Source organism: Papilio machaon, chromosome 23 (genome assembly GCF_912999745.1).
Source record: "Papilio machaon chromosome 23, ilPapMach1.1, whole genome shotgun sequence".
Lineage (NCBI taxonomy): Eukaryota > Metazoa > Arthropoda > Insecta > Lepidoptera > Papilionidae > Papilio > Papilio machaon.
This window is the reverse complement of record NC_060008.1, coordinates 845,489-862,451: the sequence shown is the minus strand read 5'-3', so window position 1 is coordinate 862,451 and position 16,963 is coordinate 845,489. Positions and strand designations below refer to the sequence as shown.

The 16,963-nt window shown below is 32.7% G+C and overlaps 1 protein-coding gene and 2 non-coding genes across 5 annotated transcripts in view; 1 reads left to right on the top strand and 2 right to left on the bottom strand.

The window, feature by feature from the left end:
- Window positions 1-16,963, bottom strand: part of LOC106707557 (paired box protein Pax-5) — a 71,190-nt gene that overhangs the window by 38,159 nt on the left and 16,068 nt on the right. For 2 of the 3 annotated variants that reach the window (XM_045683663.1, XM_045683664.1), the window contains exons 2-3: window positions 8,150-8,594; window positions 7,646-7,702 (exon numbers count right to left, since the gene is read on the bottom strand). In XM_045683663.1, coding sequence (XP_045539619.1) covers window positions 7,646-7,702; window positions 8,150-8,312 — 220 coding nt within the window. In that variant the 5' untranslated portion in view covers window positions 8,313-8,594. The remainder of the gene's footprint in view (window positions 1-7,645; window positions 7,703-8,149; window positions 8,595-16,963) is intronic. The other variant, XM_045683665.1, reaches the window with a different exon arrangement.
- On the bottom strand, window positions 8,751-8,823 carry Trnak-uuu. The gene has a single exon. It is a non-coding gene; the product is annotated as a tRNA-Lys (tRNA).
- On the top strand, window positions 13,708-13,780 carry Trnak-uuu. The gene has a single exon. It is a non-coding gene; the product is annotated as a tRNA-Lys (tRNA).

The following is a 16,963-nucleotide window of genomic DNA, read 5'->3' as shown; positions in this document are numbered from 1 at the left end:
GCGATTAAATATAAAGGATTCTTATAACTTCATGCACTTCGTTAATAACTTGATATCTACAGATTACGATTCTCATCTTAACAATACGACTTTATTTTACCTTATTCGATAATTTCATTACGATTTATGATCATTTTTGAACACCTTGGTATTCCCGCTGCTCGTTTGCCCCCTTCTCTTATAAAAAAAAAAATTAAATAACTATTTAACTAATTATTATCTATTTAACTTACTTTTCCATGTTAGGAAACATTTTCTCAGTTACTACTAATATTATGATAAAATCTGCAGTTAATTGTGGATAAATATAGTTAAAATTTTCAATACCGAATGTTAAGAAAAAAAAAAAATTGAATATATTTTTCCAAAAGTTCAGTGCAAGTATCCGAACGGACGGGATAGATCCCGCCCCTCCCAATTTTTGACACTGATGCTATCTCTTTCACACGATATCTCATATCTTATCACTTTTTGGCGTATATTTAATAAAATAAAAGTATAGTGACTTATAATTTTACTTGTAGGTACATTTAAAAATAAATCCTTAGACTAATTAAACTTAGAACTTGGACTTACAAATAAAGATTGTTTTAAAATAGTTAAGATACTATACAAAAAAATTTTGATCCTGATTTTTAAAAAAAGAATGAGAGAAAGGACAACATATTTGTAACAAATATGTCAAATGTGAAATTCCTTTGTAACGTTAAAAAATTAAATTATTAGTTTAAAGTCTTTCTTTGATATTTAATTGCGTCACTATTCTATAAATGAAAAACCCCTCACCCTTACATGGAATTGAATCCTGGACCCTTGAATTAAAAGTTCAATACTCGAAAAACCGAACAAACCGGACTGACGAAAACTAAAAAAAAAAAAAATTTAATTTTAATAACTTGAAAATAATAATTTGCTTTTTAATATATGTTAATAATATTTACGACTTACTATTTTATTATTTTAAACATCATAACACACTGACCGTGACACAAGAGGGTAGGCAGAGACCATGATCTTTCGTTTGGCGCGGTCCTGTATCACCTATAACCTCTTCCACATTCTATCTACATACCTACATGCATGTCGGTTTCAGATTTTAAATACTTCTTTTATTTTCAACTTTATACATATAAAATCTTCGTAATCGTTTAGTAATAGATAGTAATATTACAACCTAAATCCAGATTACTAGAAGATCAATGACAGACAGACACTTGACAAATAGCGAGATACTTTGTATAAATGAAGATAATGTTAAGACTACGTAGAGTTAGGACTTAAGACTTTAGGAAATCTACATTAATATAATAAAGATAAATGATTTGATTGTTCTATTACATCGAATAGGCTTCGATACTGAACCAAGTTGAAAAATTCTTTCACTGTTGGGATGCTACACTATCCTCGGTTGAAATAAGCTATATTTTTTTTAATTCCGCGCGGACGAAGTCACGGGCAACTGCCAATTTAGTAGCTATAAATAAATTCTATAAAATATATTTAGGAATTATGTAAATAAAGTAGGTATAAATGCTCCTATTCTTGATTGATTTAAGTAATGATTATCTTAGACTAAACTAATGGTATATTTTATCCTATCAGTCTGGATTTATATAGAATAACTAATTAAGCATAGAAACAGAATTAAAAAAAAACATCTGAAATTTTTCTAAGATAAACATTTTTTGTTTACTTTGTTGTAGTTATTTCTTTACACAAAAAAAAGATAAGCACCTATTTAAATAAGTAAACATCACAAGAGACCGAAGAACTGGCAGCTACCTCGGACAAAGAATTAGTCTAGCCATTCAAAGGGGGAACGCTGCCAGTATCTTCGGAACCTTGCCTAAAGGGACACCTTTTAATGACATATTTTAGTTTTTATGTATTATATTTAAATTAAATTCATGTTTATTTCTTATAATTATGTAATATGAATTAAGCCAGTGACATAGAGGGGTGCTATGGATTAATAAGTAAATGTCCTAAGTCTACAGTTATAGTACTTACATCCCTATAACTTATTAAGTCGTGTCTACATTAAGTTGTGTGTTTTGACAGATCACTTGCAACGCATCATTACATAAAGTGCTTTGTTAATTAATGATAATTAATGATAATTAATGATAATTAATATGGCAATATAACAACAGTGACACCTGTCATATATATTGCTATAACTTCCATTTACTTTGACAAAGCAGAGACAACAATATTTATTTATAAATCACGGCAATCGAATTCTACGGTTATTGAACACCATTTATTTTATACAGTATCTTATATATATAAAAGAAAGTCGTGTTAGTTACACTATTTATAACTCAAGAACGGCTGAATCGATTTGACTGAAAATTGGTGGGCAAGTAGCTTAGAACCAGGAAAAGGAAATAGGATAATTTTTACTCCGTTTTCTATTTTTTATTCCGCGCGGACGGAGTCGCGGGTAAAAGTCTAAGCTAGTGTCTTATAAAATCGTATGCGTTGCTGTTGGCTTTCACTACAGAAAGGTACGTATAAAAATTTGTTGTCATCTCTCTTTATCTTCTTAAGAAAACATGTGAACAATAATATATTGTTAGTATTTAAAATTCCTTACAAAAGCTTTACATTTATTTTACTGTCTTAAATGTAATTCAATAGTTACCTTATGTCCTAAGCAGTTAAGTCTATTTTAAACTGTATTATGAAATCATTTGTCTATTATTAAAATAAAAATAATATTTCTTGAAATCTTTGTATAACATGGATATTATTTGTTTATTAAATCTGTTTATTCAAATTTAAGCTTTTTTTCTATTATCTTTTGATTCATTTTACAATATGGTCTTCAAAAAGTTGGTTTCTGAATACTGTTTACCAATTTTAAACCTTATTCCATTAGAATAAGAACTATATTTAATTGCACGAATACGCTGAAGTTACTTTTATAATTGACTTAAACGACATTGATTACTTCAAACTTGAATTAAACGATTTTAAACTGTGTTCCTTAAGTCATAAAGTTGCTTGTTCCAGTCGTAATGAATTTAATTTTAAATTGGTTCCAAATTCAAATACAAGTTCGATAACGTTTCATTGGCGTTAGAACTGTCAAAATTAAACTAAGGCGTTTCTTAAGACAATGGCATTGACAAACCTATATCTATCTCTTTTATTTATTCAGTTTTTTTTTCGTTTTTAAATGATACATTGGCTGTAATAACTTAATGTTTTCTGTGTATAAAATTTAAGTTTCTTTAACTGATTTTTTTAAAGACACGCGAGTTATGAACATGTTATTTGTAAATAAATCTTTATAGATAATAATCAACATCCGCTATTAAATTACTGTAGACGTAAATCAAAGGTATTATACAAGGTTGGATAGATGTCGCCACTTATAAAGAAAAATATTTAACAGCGGTAGACGCCAACAACATCTGTTGTACGAATTGATCGGCTCACACGACCACACAGAAGACAGGCGTCAAGTGGAAGTAATTCCGCGTTTCTTCTCATGAGTGTGCCTTCCAAAGGCCTAATTTTTAGTCCCGTTCCCTTCCCACCCTTTTCTTATAGGGAAATGAAGGGATGGGATTTGAAGGAGGAGGGGACGCATACGAAGGGAGAAAAATTGTCTTTCTGTGCGTCTTCACCTCCGTCGATTAAAGCTGGGTAACTCATCTGCAATTGCAGAAGTCTATAGGGAGCGGTTATTTGGCTGTTTTGGCGAATTCAGGTAGCCTCACTCGTTTGCCACCATATAGTGTGAAAAAAAGATAAAATACTTTACCCTAACTTTTGTCTAATAAGTATGGAAATACTTTTTTGAGCTTAATATTTGAAGAATTTGTAAAACAATGGCGTTAAGAAATTTGTTTATTTCTTTTAAAACTAGATGTCGCTACTATCATACTGAGAGAATCATTTCGGGTCGTGACAGATGGCAGAACTAATTTCCATGAGTCAGCTTTATGTTTCACGTTTGATAGTCTTGATATATTTTAAACTAGCTTTTACCCGCGACTCCGTCCGCTCGGAATAAAAAAAATTCACACAAGATAAAAAAGTTCCTATGTACGTCTCCTAGTTCTTAGCTACCTACCCATCAATTCTCAGCTAAATCAGTTCGACCGATCTTGAGTTATAAATAGTGTAACTAACACAACTTTCTTTTCAACCGATCAAGCCGAGGTTCGGCCCTCTCGGGCACCCTTGAATCGGAATGCTAAACGCGTAATGAGTGACAGCCCAAGCCGAGGTCCCCTCTCGGGAGCCCTTGCGCCCAGTCACTCCATGGAGCGTCCACCGAAGCGACCTAAGAGCTCGGTGACCTTCCAATCCGGTAATAATAACGAAGTAACAGCCCGAGCCGAGGCTCCTGAGGGAGCTCTCGAGCCTAGTTACTCTTAAACGAGGTTTAGTCTAAGCGCCATCTGCGCCCGGCCACCTCAAGCCCGGTGAAACTGTAAATGCCTCCTCAAGGCAAACAGTGACTACTCAGTCACAAAAAAAAAAAACTTTCTTTTATATTTATAAGATTCTTTGTCCGAATAAGGATCATCTTCATTGCAATAAAAAAAAGAAAACTATATAAGCCCTGTTCATAGTTCTTCAAGTTTTAAAAGGTTTCATAAAATACAATATTTTTAATCTGTGCACGACACGACTACGGTCGTTTTTTTTTTCAATTCATAGGCATAAATATTTTTATTGTCTATCATTATTTAGGTTTTTTTTTCTGATAACATTTTTAATGTTTTAATTTTTACGTAGCAAAGTCTATTATCTTGTCTATGCCTTATTATTTGAACGTCACAAGCTTAAACATAAATCTCTGGTATTGAAATAAGATACAAGGACGACGGCGTGTGTAGTGCTCGGGGAAGTCGCTCCCAAGGAAGTGGCTGCGGTCAACGCGGTGGATCACCTGTGCCCACACCGATTGTCAAGGAGATTGTGTTGAATGAATTAAAGAATGGGAAGGGAATTGAGTCCAAAACTAGCGAAAAGTTTTACTGGATTTTATTTAAGATTAACATTGAAAACTTTTAGTAATAAATTATATTTAATCGATACAAGAACTTAATACTTTTATACGTATAGATAACTAAAAAGACAGTTAACAAAAATTGTGAAGTAACTGTCTGTCCATTACAGACGTTTCTCTTGTGCTTTAAGATCTTGCGCAGTAATTTTTTAATTTAATTTAATTTAGTAATTTACATCACATCATTTCGGAACTACAATCTTTAAATTAGTTCGCAGCATTTTTATCTATTAATTCTATAAAATAAAGCGGGAGAAATAAATTCGAATACCGCGCGACTTCCGATCACGCGCATCGAAAGCGAAACCCGTACTCAACAAAAAAAAACATAAGACGTGACCCGACAGTGACTGGCCAGTAGCTGACGTTCTTATCACAGTGGGACATAACTTCACGATACAGAACCGTTGTCTTTTCGAAAGTACAGCAATGGTAGGTTTTTAATAAGTTCAAAAACTAATGAAAAAAGTCAGTATAGTTTTTGGAAACGCTAACAAATACGAGTATACACGGACTGCTTTTTTATAGCATAAGGTTTCAAACGAGCGGGTTATCGAATACGCCGAAATAGCAACCGCTGCCTGTTGGCAATCGCAATTACAGATGCGCTGCCTACCTTTAACCAACGGAGGAAAAAGAATTTATCCCCTTCCTACGTCCTCTCCTTCGTCAAGTCCACTTTCCTTTCCCATCCTTTCTGTATAACAAAAGGGTGGGAATGGAAAGGGGACTAAAATCAACACACACACTCATCAGACGATATGCGGAATTACTTCCACTTCAACCTTATCTTCTGTGTGGTCGTGGTATTTCACCGGACTAACTTCAACTGCTCGCCCAACGCCGACCCGCGAAAGCTATTCAAACCAACGGATTATTCAGTACATGTATGTCCACTTTGATTTTTGTAACCCCCTTCATATTTCAGCTTCTATAAATAATCTTAGCAACAATTCAGACATAAACAATTAACATGTAAAAAGATGTAAAGACAAGAATGTAGTGTGTGTTGTATAATAATTAATTTGGTAATACAAATATCTAGTGATAATATCGGAGATTTATATATTGTCCTAATTATGAATATTTACTACAACATAAAAGTGAAATTGTAAACTTTTCTATTTTGTTTTTGATTGATATTTCTTTGTTCTTCTTTTGTTTTGTGTATCAAATATAGCCATGACGAATTGAAGAAATAACAATGAAATTAAGTAAATAATAAACAACAAAAGAGAATTAAGTGCAAACTTCTATCTTCTTCTATAAAGATTAGTTTAAAGTCGACATAAATCATTTCTAGATTATCAAAGCTTTTTTTAAGATTCCCATAGTTTATGAATGCATTCAAACCACAAGCACATAGCTTCATTGAGAGATGCTCTTAGCCACATCGGTCGAGTAGTCAGTCGAGTAGGCGGTGGAGTGAATGGAGCATTTTTTGTTCGAGTACACTTGCCTAAATCGGTGTGAAATTAGTTGCCGCCGCTGCGACTCGACTAGTTTTGTTGCGCCAGTTGGGGTTACAATGCTAGCGATTTTGTATAAAATAAGATGTTTTAAATTACCTTCTTAATTTTTAGATTCATAAACAAATGCTAATTTTTTTAATTACTCAAGTAAAATACAAAATAAAAAACAAATGTTCATTTTTTATTTCTTTACTCAAGCATCACTAAATTATTATTAATTCGGTGAATGTTTATTTAAAACGTTTTTATTTTAATTAAGTTTTGATAATTTTAAATAGACATTATTTTTATCAATAAATTAAGATTTTGTGTTCAAATATTTGTTTAACCCTTCTCATGTTTCAGTAAGATTTCGATATATATAAATCTATATATATATATAAATCTATATAAGTCGTATTAGTTACACTATTTATTTAGGAGACGGACATAGGAACTTTTTTATTTTATGTGCATTTTTTTATTCCGCGCGGACAGAGTCGCGGGTAAAAGCTAGTTAATATAATAAACAAATATAATCATCAAATTATTTTCACAATAGTACCTAAATTAGTAATCTTTCAACTAAATTCGATTTTTAAATATTATTTTCCAGCTAGAAGTCAGACCACACCTTTACCAAAACCTATAACTATGCTCTTAGACAAGGTAACTTTTCTGATTCATTCAAAATGGAAGCGTGCAACTTATTTCTTAGCTGTGATACTGCACCAAGTAATATAACATTCAGTTCACATCAAAATATAATATATTTTGACTATAAGGGTCTAACCCTTAAAGTATTAAGATTATTTTCAAATTTTAAATTGAAGCTTTTTACAGTATCAATTTTGTCGTTCAGCTAAAACATTTGCACGATTTAGTTTAATACATAGATTGTCTCTGGTCTGGCCTATGGTCTATGGTCAAGATTTTGGATTTTAACAAAGTATAGAAGGAAATATGAGTGTTATGTGAATGCTTAAATGGATGGATGGATGTTTGTATCTTCATATCGGCTCAACGAATCTCGATAAAATTTGAAATGGACGTGCAATATAGTCTGGAAGGACAAACAGACTACTAATTCAGTTTTTTTTGTTATTCCGTGCGGACGGAACCGCGGGCGACAGTTAGTAGAATTATAATTGAATGCACTCACCATCTCCGCCCTGTCCGCTGCTGTGCGCGTGGTACTGCTCGTCTGCGAAATCATACTCTACGTCAGATCAGACATCTGCTCTACACAACAACAATATTATATTATTTAATACATTATTGTAGACCCCCCTGTATATATTGTCCGAAAATTACAATATTCGGACAGCCTGTATAATTGGAACGTCCGTAAATTACATGTAGGGAAGACCTTGGGCAAATTATACTTGAGTATATTCATTAGGACACTAATTTTTCTGACACCCTGTGTAACATTTGTGGAACACAACACTACTTAACATTAGGTGGAATTAAAAATTATCAAAATTATCACCAAGTGTTCTAACATAAATAATGTACACATACATAGAAAGCATTAAAACAAATCTTTCACAGATTATTATTATGAAAAAAGTGTTCATAAATTGATACATGATGTTTTTTTATTTACTTTTTATCACAGTTATTAAGTTAAAAGTTAATATAACAGGAGACATAAACTACTGACCTCCATTCCGATGTTCATTGCTGATCATCTCCTGACTCTGCAGCGTGGGGGCATGGATGAGGACCTTTTGCTGCGGGCTGTGGGGGTCCAGACCCTCGACTTCCAGTAGCGGTGCATGGGGCTCATACCCGTGCACCACCAGGGCAGGCGCATGGATATCCATCGCGTACCCCCCTACACCATCACTCTTGTACGAATCAATTTTTGCGAATTACTTTCACTGTTATAAAAAAAAAAAAACTATCGTAGTTGTTGGCTGGTTATAATTGCACTTATGTTGCACTTGAGTATGCTCGAGTATTCTTGTTTTGAAGGAACTATTTGGTCGTTTTACGGAATGTCCGATTGCTGCACTTGACTGTCACATCGTAATGTTGTTTTGTTTTGGTTTCACGTCACCGCAATTTCTTTCTCATTTTCAATCGTAGTTTCACCATCTTGTTACCTGTAATCAAACATATTTATTAATTTTACTATGACATAAATTAATAACAAAAAAATATATTTTTAAATTTAGACTTTAATATAGGTATTAATTAAATATATGAATAAAGGTTTTTTAAATATAGTTAAATTACAGTTCCAATTATGAACAAAAGATCGCCCGAACAGGGACTTGAACCCTGGACCCTTGGATTAAAAGTCCAATGCTCTACCGACTGAGCTATCCGGGCTCTATCTGAATATTATAAATTGTGAATAAAACAGACTGTTGCTAGTTTTGAAATAAAACTACAAGTATATGGATATAAAACAATATTATACAGTGCATTTGTACATAAATCAAGGCGTGCTTCCGTTTTGCAAATAAAACGCTCTGCAGTTTATTTTAACAAAGTCCGGCGTCGCCTGCAACTAGTGATGCAACGGATGTCTGTTTCCGTTTCCGCAAGTGCGGAAGTTCCGCATCCTTTTCAACATCCGTTTCTGTTTCTGTTTCCGCAACTTTTATAACGGAGATAAAACGGAACTTGACGACACCTGAGAGATACAAATGCGCGGCGCGAGACGCGCAGTCCGCGCGCGGCCTTTCGGCACTTGTCGCATTTGTTTGTTTACGTACTTTTTCGTGAAATTAAGCGCGTAATATTTTCTGCTGCCAGTTAAAACAATCAGCTTCTCTTGCTGGAGTTGACTGTCTAGTTGTTGTCCATATAAAATTTGACAACTGGCAAAATGTGACTATTTCATACTTACGAGTTATTAAATGTGCTTTTGAATAAGTGATAACCATGCAATATATCATCATCATTATTATCATCAGCTCACTATACATCCCCACTGAGGGGCGCCCAAATTTGGGTGATTAGGCCATAGTCAACTACACAGGCCCAGAGCGGGTTGACTTCACACATATCATTGAATTTTTTCTCAGATATGTGCAGGCAGCATCACCATGTTTTCCTTCATCGTAAGAACGTCGGATAAATGTACATATCTAAATCGAAAAACACATTGGTACATGGCGGGATTCGAACCCAGGACCTGCAGATTGCAAGTCAAGTGCCACGAGCCACCGACGCCTAATAATTATATCTTTTTCTAATCTAGATTTGGTGTATTTGATACTTAGTACATTCACTGTATACAAAATAAAAAAAGGTAACAGCTGGGAGCCAAAAATTTTTATGGTGAATTTTTATTTAGTATCTGGGAATGTTTGAACATATAGATAAATTAATAATGTTATTATAATTATTAAAAAAAAACACATTTTTTGCATTTGAGCACTAGGGATCATCATTTTGAGCACTAGGGATGGCAATGGTTTAGTTCACTAATATGTAGAAATTTGTTCCACTATTGCATTTCTATGTACTAATATGTTACAAGATTTTGACAAAATCAAGTTTTTCATCAAATTCCAGAATATTGAGTAAAACATGTAAGGATACTAATCAAAACCAGCTTTTATCTCTTCGGTTCAAGATCTTGTAACATTTAATACACACCCACACATACACAAATGTGTCATAGCATTGTCACTACATTATTCCCACAACAAGAAGAGCTGGACTACGAAATACCCGCAAACGCCGCCGAAGTCCCTGCAATCACGAACGAGGACTTCGTAGGCGCATACAACGCAATAAAGAACAAGAAGGCGCCGGGTATGGATCGCATCCCTAACGTAGCTCTGAAGGCGACAATGAATTGAGAGCAAAATGGGTCTCAGGAGGTATTTAACAACAGTGAATGTATTAATAAAAAAATATATTTGTTGTTTTTCAACACGAGTGGTTTTGGCGAACATTAATATTTAAATAGTGTAATTTTGTTTCCTTAAAATAAATTAAAAAAAACACGTATTTTAACTTATTGAAACACAGTAAAAATACATACATTGAAGGCTAAAGGACACCGATATCCAATGCCTTAATAAATTAAAAACGAATACAAACTGATTTTCCAAAAAAAAATTTTTTTGTAAATATGTTTTTTTTTTATTATTTACACTTCTGTTTCCGCATCCGTTTCCGTTTCCGTTTCTGCTAAAATTTATTTTTGACATCTGTTTCCGTTTCTGGTTCCGGTAAGACACTTCCGTTGCATCACTACCTGCAACCATTGTTTTCTGTGTACCACAGAGCTACAAAAACTACTAGAGAGCGCAAACAGTAAATAAATATGATAGAAAATATTTCTCTCTCTCTTATATTATTCTATATATTTCAATATTCAATATAGTAAAAATATATTTAATCGAACTTCAAATATTTTTTGTTAGCATTTTCGTTTTTTACAGTTTATCTCTTAGTAAGGTGACAATTATATGTTAAAAAGACAGCAGTATATTGCTTAGTTCACTTAGATAAAAACAACAATAAGTATAGTTTATATTACTCATGTATAATGTAGCATTTTAATAGCGAAATATAAATCTTTCGTTACCTTTCGTAGATCTATGCAACAATTGGGTAAAACAGAGCTCATCGCTTGCGCTCTCACAGGACTGCCTTTTGTTTTCAAATTCTACACCGCATTCTGTACAATGTTTAATGTATACGTACAAAATACTGTCTTACCTTCCATAGTATTTTCTAAATACCTAGTTTAGTTCTAGACAGAACAAAAACACTGTTCGATTATTTAAAAAAATCCTTTTTTTTTCATTTCTATAGATTTTTAACTCTCATTTTTAAGTTCACTAACGAGCACCCGGTCACTTGGTATAGACAAAACAGTGGAGTGATCACTCACCATAGACATCTATATATATAAAAGAAAGTCGTGTTAGTTACACTATTTATAACTCAAGAACGACTTAATCGATTTGACTGAAAATTGGTGGGCAGGTAGCTTAGAACCAGGAAACGGACATAGGATAATTTTTACCCCGTTTTCTATTTTTCATTCCGCGCAGACGAAGTCGCGGTTAAAGCTAGTCTGCAATAAAGTTAATAGTTGCAACCTATTCTTATTAGAAGTGTGTGAAAAGAGAAGAGTCAAGGGAGTTGAGATGGGGATAACTAGAATCCCCCCAACTGAACTATTACCGTAACCCATATCACAAGCACAATCCTAAAAATTTAAAGTTTACTAGAAAAAAAAATCATTGGATTAATTTTGTCATTTTTTGTGCACATTCTATTGTTTTTTTTTTATCTGTTAATACTTAAATGAAGTTGTCTTTATGACGATATCTTTAAATATTCAATGAGCACATGAGCCGTACAGTCAATGTCCATCCTACAAGCACAAGGCTGTGGGAACTCACTGACAATGACGTGGTACACATGAGATTGTTTCTGAAGATTTATCACCAGATATCTCATTCAAACAATTCCTTTGCCTGAACAGGTTTTTGAGATTACTTTGTAATTTTAAAAGTTTACTTTTTTAGGAGAGTTAGAGAAAGATATCAAGATTATAGTGAAATAGAGACCAAAGTATTCATGTATAACCCCAGAATTCTAATGCACGGATACTGGTCCCAGAAGCTTTATTTTAGTCCTCTTCCCCGTCCAACCTATTTCGTACAATTAAAGGATAGTAAGAGTAAGTTTATTTGTCAATAAAGGGGGAAATATCCTGGTTCTGTGCATACCCTTCTGTATTGATTAAGGGTAGGCAACGCATCTGCAAATTAGGTTATCTACGGGCAACGTTCACTTCGCTATTTTTGGATACCGGTGGCCTTAGCTCGTTTTACCTTTTCCTATTAAAAAAACTAATATTCATCTCTGCATATGTCATCTCTCGTTTTCTCCTTCAAAAATAATGACAACAATAAGTGTCAATACAAATATCAATACAGTTGAAACTGTTTAAAAGATTTTCCATTAGCAAAGCAATAGTATGTAAATATTAACATCCTTTCAATAACTCACAAAAAACATGAATAATGAAGTAATTTAATACTAGTGTCACAACAAAAATTCACGGTAATGATCATTTGAACAGCATCAATAGGAACTAGAAGTTTAGAATTCAGTTATCATGTAAACAATCTGCAGATTTATCGTTAAGTTTTTAGACCGTGTATAAGGATTTTCCCACGCGTCATTCATATCCGGCGATTTATATCTGCAATTCTTACCATCATTCTGCTTACCTCTATCAAGACAGGTTTAATTATATTAGTCGATGTAATTTTATAGACGTTTTTGTCTCGTTTGAAAATTCAATTGTTTTTTATCAAAAAAAAAAACAAATGCAATTCTCTTGTTTTAAAACAAGCTGTTTCTTAAACCGATGTTCCATAGACGAACTGTAGATTTAAAAAAAATAAAGCTTTTTAATCTATGCTTTATGTATTTAAATTTTGTATTTTAATGGGACCTAGATTCATATACGTGAATGTGGTGCGTAAAGTTTCATGACCGGACCAAAGTCTCTTCCCTACCTCTAGATTACAGGTTAGTTGTTGTTGAAAAAATAATTTTTAACTTTATTGACAACCCTTTTATAAAATGACTACAAAAAGTTTGTCAATAACAAGGTGTTAGAAATAATATAATGACATAATGACGTGAGAAAGTCAAGATGTGTCCAAACTCACAGCAAGTTAATGATGTACGACAATTTGATCGAAAACATTGTCATGAGTTTCCACAGTTGAAATTCTTATATAAAAACATGTTGTTCAATCTGATTTACTGTAAAGATTTTTGGCAATAGAAACCAATTAATGAGGAAGTAAGACAACAAGATAAAATCTATCTTATTAAGGCTAAATCTTACTAATATTATAATTGCGAAAGTTTAGATGTATGGATGGATGGCTTTTTATAAGTTATCTGCAGAACGGTTCAACCGATCTCGATGACTTCTGGCATAGTTATAGAACATAGTCTAGAAGAACACATATTCGACTTACGTTTTTTTTAAGTTCTGCACAGAAGTCGTCGGCAAAAACATTTTTTTTATTATAATCAGTTTGTTAGCTTTTGAATTTACCCCAAACATAAATACTAAGACAATATTTTTATATGTTAAATTTTATCGTACAGTATTTTTTAAAATAGAATAACTCATATTTAAAATTCAGCCATCAACTTCAATTAAAATTGTTACATTATTGTGAACTAATTTATAGTTTAAATGTAAATTTCACAGCCCGGATAGCTCAGTCGGTAGAGCATTGGACTTTTAATCCAAGGGTCCAGGGTTCAAGTCCCTGTTCGGGCGTGACTTTTTGTAGATGTAGATTTAACCTATAGATTTCTAACTACAACCCATAACACTTGCAAAAAGATCGATATTGGAATGGTCTTTGTAAAAACAATGGTTAATCTTGTTAACTGCTGTAGGAAATATTAATTTCATTTTCATATTTGTATGAATCTTTTGACGTATTTTTGATATAATTTGCGATATTTTTTTATAGTGTATAAACCAAGATCCTACTTGATGTTAAGTGATGTGGTAAATGCTAATTTAGCGATTGCGTCTACTCTTGAAGGTCCCCAAAGCGTATTTGAATGGAAACACTGACGCCATCAATTTGTTCTACTTCTTTATTGTACTATACTGTAATATTAAATTCCTTCTTTTATTGCAATCTGACAAACTTTAATTAGTGGAACTAAAGATTACAATCGACTAGTTTTATTATATGCTTTTTTAAATATATTTTTAAATTTAAAAGTGTTTTTTTAAATGTTAATTTTAATAAAAAAAAATAAAACTCGTAAAACTACAATTATATTTCTTATTTATATTCTATATCGCTAATTAATTTGAGGCCACGTGTTATCGAAATCCAAGATGGCCGTCGACAAAATGGCGACCGAGTCTCACGCGGACAAAAACCTGCGACATTGAAATGCACGTTATTGTCTTAGCCGAAATGTTAGACAAAGGCGCGTTTAATTATTAACAAAGTGACTATGATTTTAGGAACCAAAGGACAAACAAAACCGGTTATAATTACATCTAAGGGTCTTCTAAAATTCATTCATAACAAGTATTATGTTGTTGATAATTTTGAACCTTTATCTACGGTTTAAATTACTGTAACGAATATGTTATAAACAAGTCGGTTTCTTGGCAAGATATCGTTCTATTCTTCTATTAGCATAGAGTCTAAGGACTAAAGACCATTACTACTTCTAATTTGTTGTCGTATACTGTCATTAAACATATGGTAAACCAAGCAGCTATTTACTCGCTCGTGTTATTTAGAAATATGAAACATTATAAATTTTATAATAAAAAAAGCTTTCAACAAACATTCATTATTATCTACTGAATGCTATTTGATAGTAACATGAAAAAATATGTCACAAAACAGAATTGAAATGAAATAATTCCTACTGACAGTGTTGTATGGTCACCCTAATCACTATAGGTATTGTGTAGGTTGTTTTAAAACAGGTCTGTACGTGTCCGTCATCAAATATATGTGATATAAGCCGTGTTGTTCAAGGACTGCGATTTTTTTTTACAACAAAACAATGAACTCATGAAATTTGCGTTTGAAATTACGTTATATTTCAAGGAATTGGGTTTTAGTCACTTTTATTCTTTGAAGTAACGTTTCTAAAAGGATGTGCGCGTTCATGATTTTTGTAAATTAATAAAAAAGTACGAATTTCAACAGAAAGTTTATGGAAATATAAATTTTTGAACTCCGAGATGCTTTACAACGTATTTAAAAATCACTTCCTATTCTGATCTTACTTGTTTATGTCGATTTAAAAGGTATGACGTCTAAATGTAGCGGTTTTTGAAATGTACTGTACTTTTAGTTAATACTGGCTGTTAATACTTTTTAGAGATTTTTATCTTACAATTACCAGAACATAGAAAACTTTATGTAGTACCTGTCGTCTGCGACTCCGTTATCGTATAATTAAAAAAATAGATAATGAAATAGCCAATGTATTCTTCCAAACCCATTTCTTATTAGAAAATGATGGGAAGTGGAAGTAGATTTGGCAGAAGAGGGGACGCATAGGGAGGAGAAATATCCTCATTCTGTGCTTCTCCGTTGATTAAAGGTAGGCAACGCATCTGCATTTGCGGATGTCTATGGGCAACGGTCGCCTAGCGAGTGGCCGTTTGCTCGTTTGGTACCTTTTGATATAAAAAATTATCCAAAAATTGCCCAGCTCTAGGTTCTAAAGAAAATAATAACTGAACAAATCGAATCATTTTATTTTGAAGTTAAAATGAATGTACGAAGTACAAGGACTTATGTAAATCACTCGGCAGTGGAAAATAATCTGAATTTTTTTCTCGTATGTAGATTTATGCTTATTAGATAGATAACGTACTGTTCTTGTCCGGTTTAGTTGTTTTTATTTCATTAACGACTAACACTGAACTAGTCTTGGTCTAGAACTTTTGAGTTTGAAAGGAAAAATTATTTAAGTTCATATTTTTTGTATCATCACAAATAAAATAAAAAAATAAGATAAAATTAAATTAAGCAAATAACGACGTAATGAATGATTAAAAAAAATGCTATAACACAACTTCCTCGGCTAAAAAAAATACCATTTGATTTAAATTTTATGTATTAATATTCAACTCTATATCGTTACCAATTACCAAATCTACTTATCTTACTAATATTATAAATGCGAATGTTTAGATGGATGTTTGTTTGAAGGTATTTCAATAACGGCTAAATGAATCTTGATGAAATTATGCACATATGTAGATCATAGTTTGGAAGAACACATAGGCTACATATTATGTTTTTTTAAATGCACGCGGACGGAGTCGTAGCGACAGCTAGCTATTATTATAAACTAGCTCTTACTCGCGACTCCGTCCGCGCGGAATAAAAAATAGAAAACGGGGTAAAAATTATCCTATGTCCGTTTCCTGGTCCTAACCTACCTGCCCACCAATTTTCAGTCAAATCGATTCAGCCGTTCTTGAGTTATAAATAGTGTAACTAACACGACTTTCTTTTATATATATAGATATGTTTGGTAGTAATTTTCTAGGAACGTATTTGTATAAAATGCCCAAGTTTCGCTAACCCCCTTTGATTATCGGTGCGTGACAGAGAGTTGATGGAAAAGAGGAGGTTTATAAACAATAGCAATTTTACGGTAGATTTCCCTTCTCCTGCCCCATGCGTATGCACAGGTCAAATAAAATCGACAGTGATCTATACAATATTACTAATATTATTAACTAACTATCAACGGGGATAAAAACTAAATAGCCTATGTGTTTTTTTAAACTGTGTTCTACATCTGTGCCAAATTTCATCAAGATCCATTAAGTCGTTATGGAGATTCCTTCTAACGAACTTCCATCCATTTATCTTTCGTATTTATAATTTTATAAAGATGTGAAAGTTTGATGTATGGATGGATGTTTGTTTGAAGGTATCTCCGGAACTGCTCAACG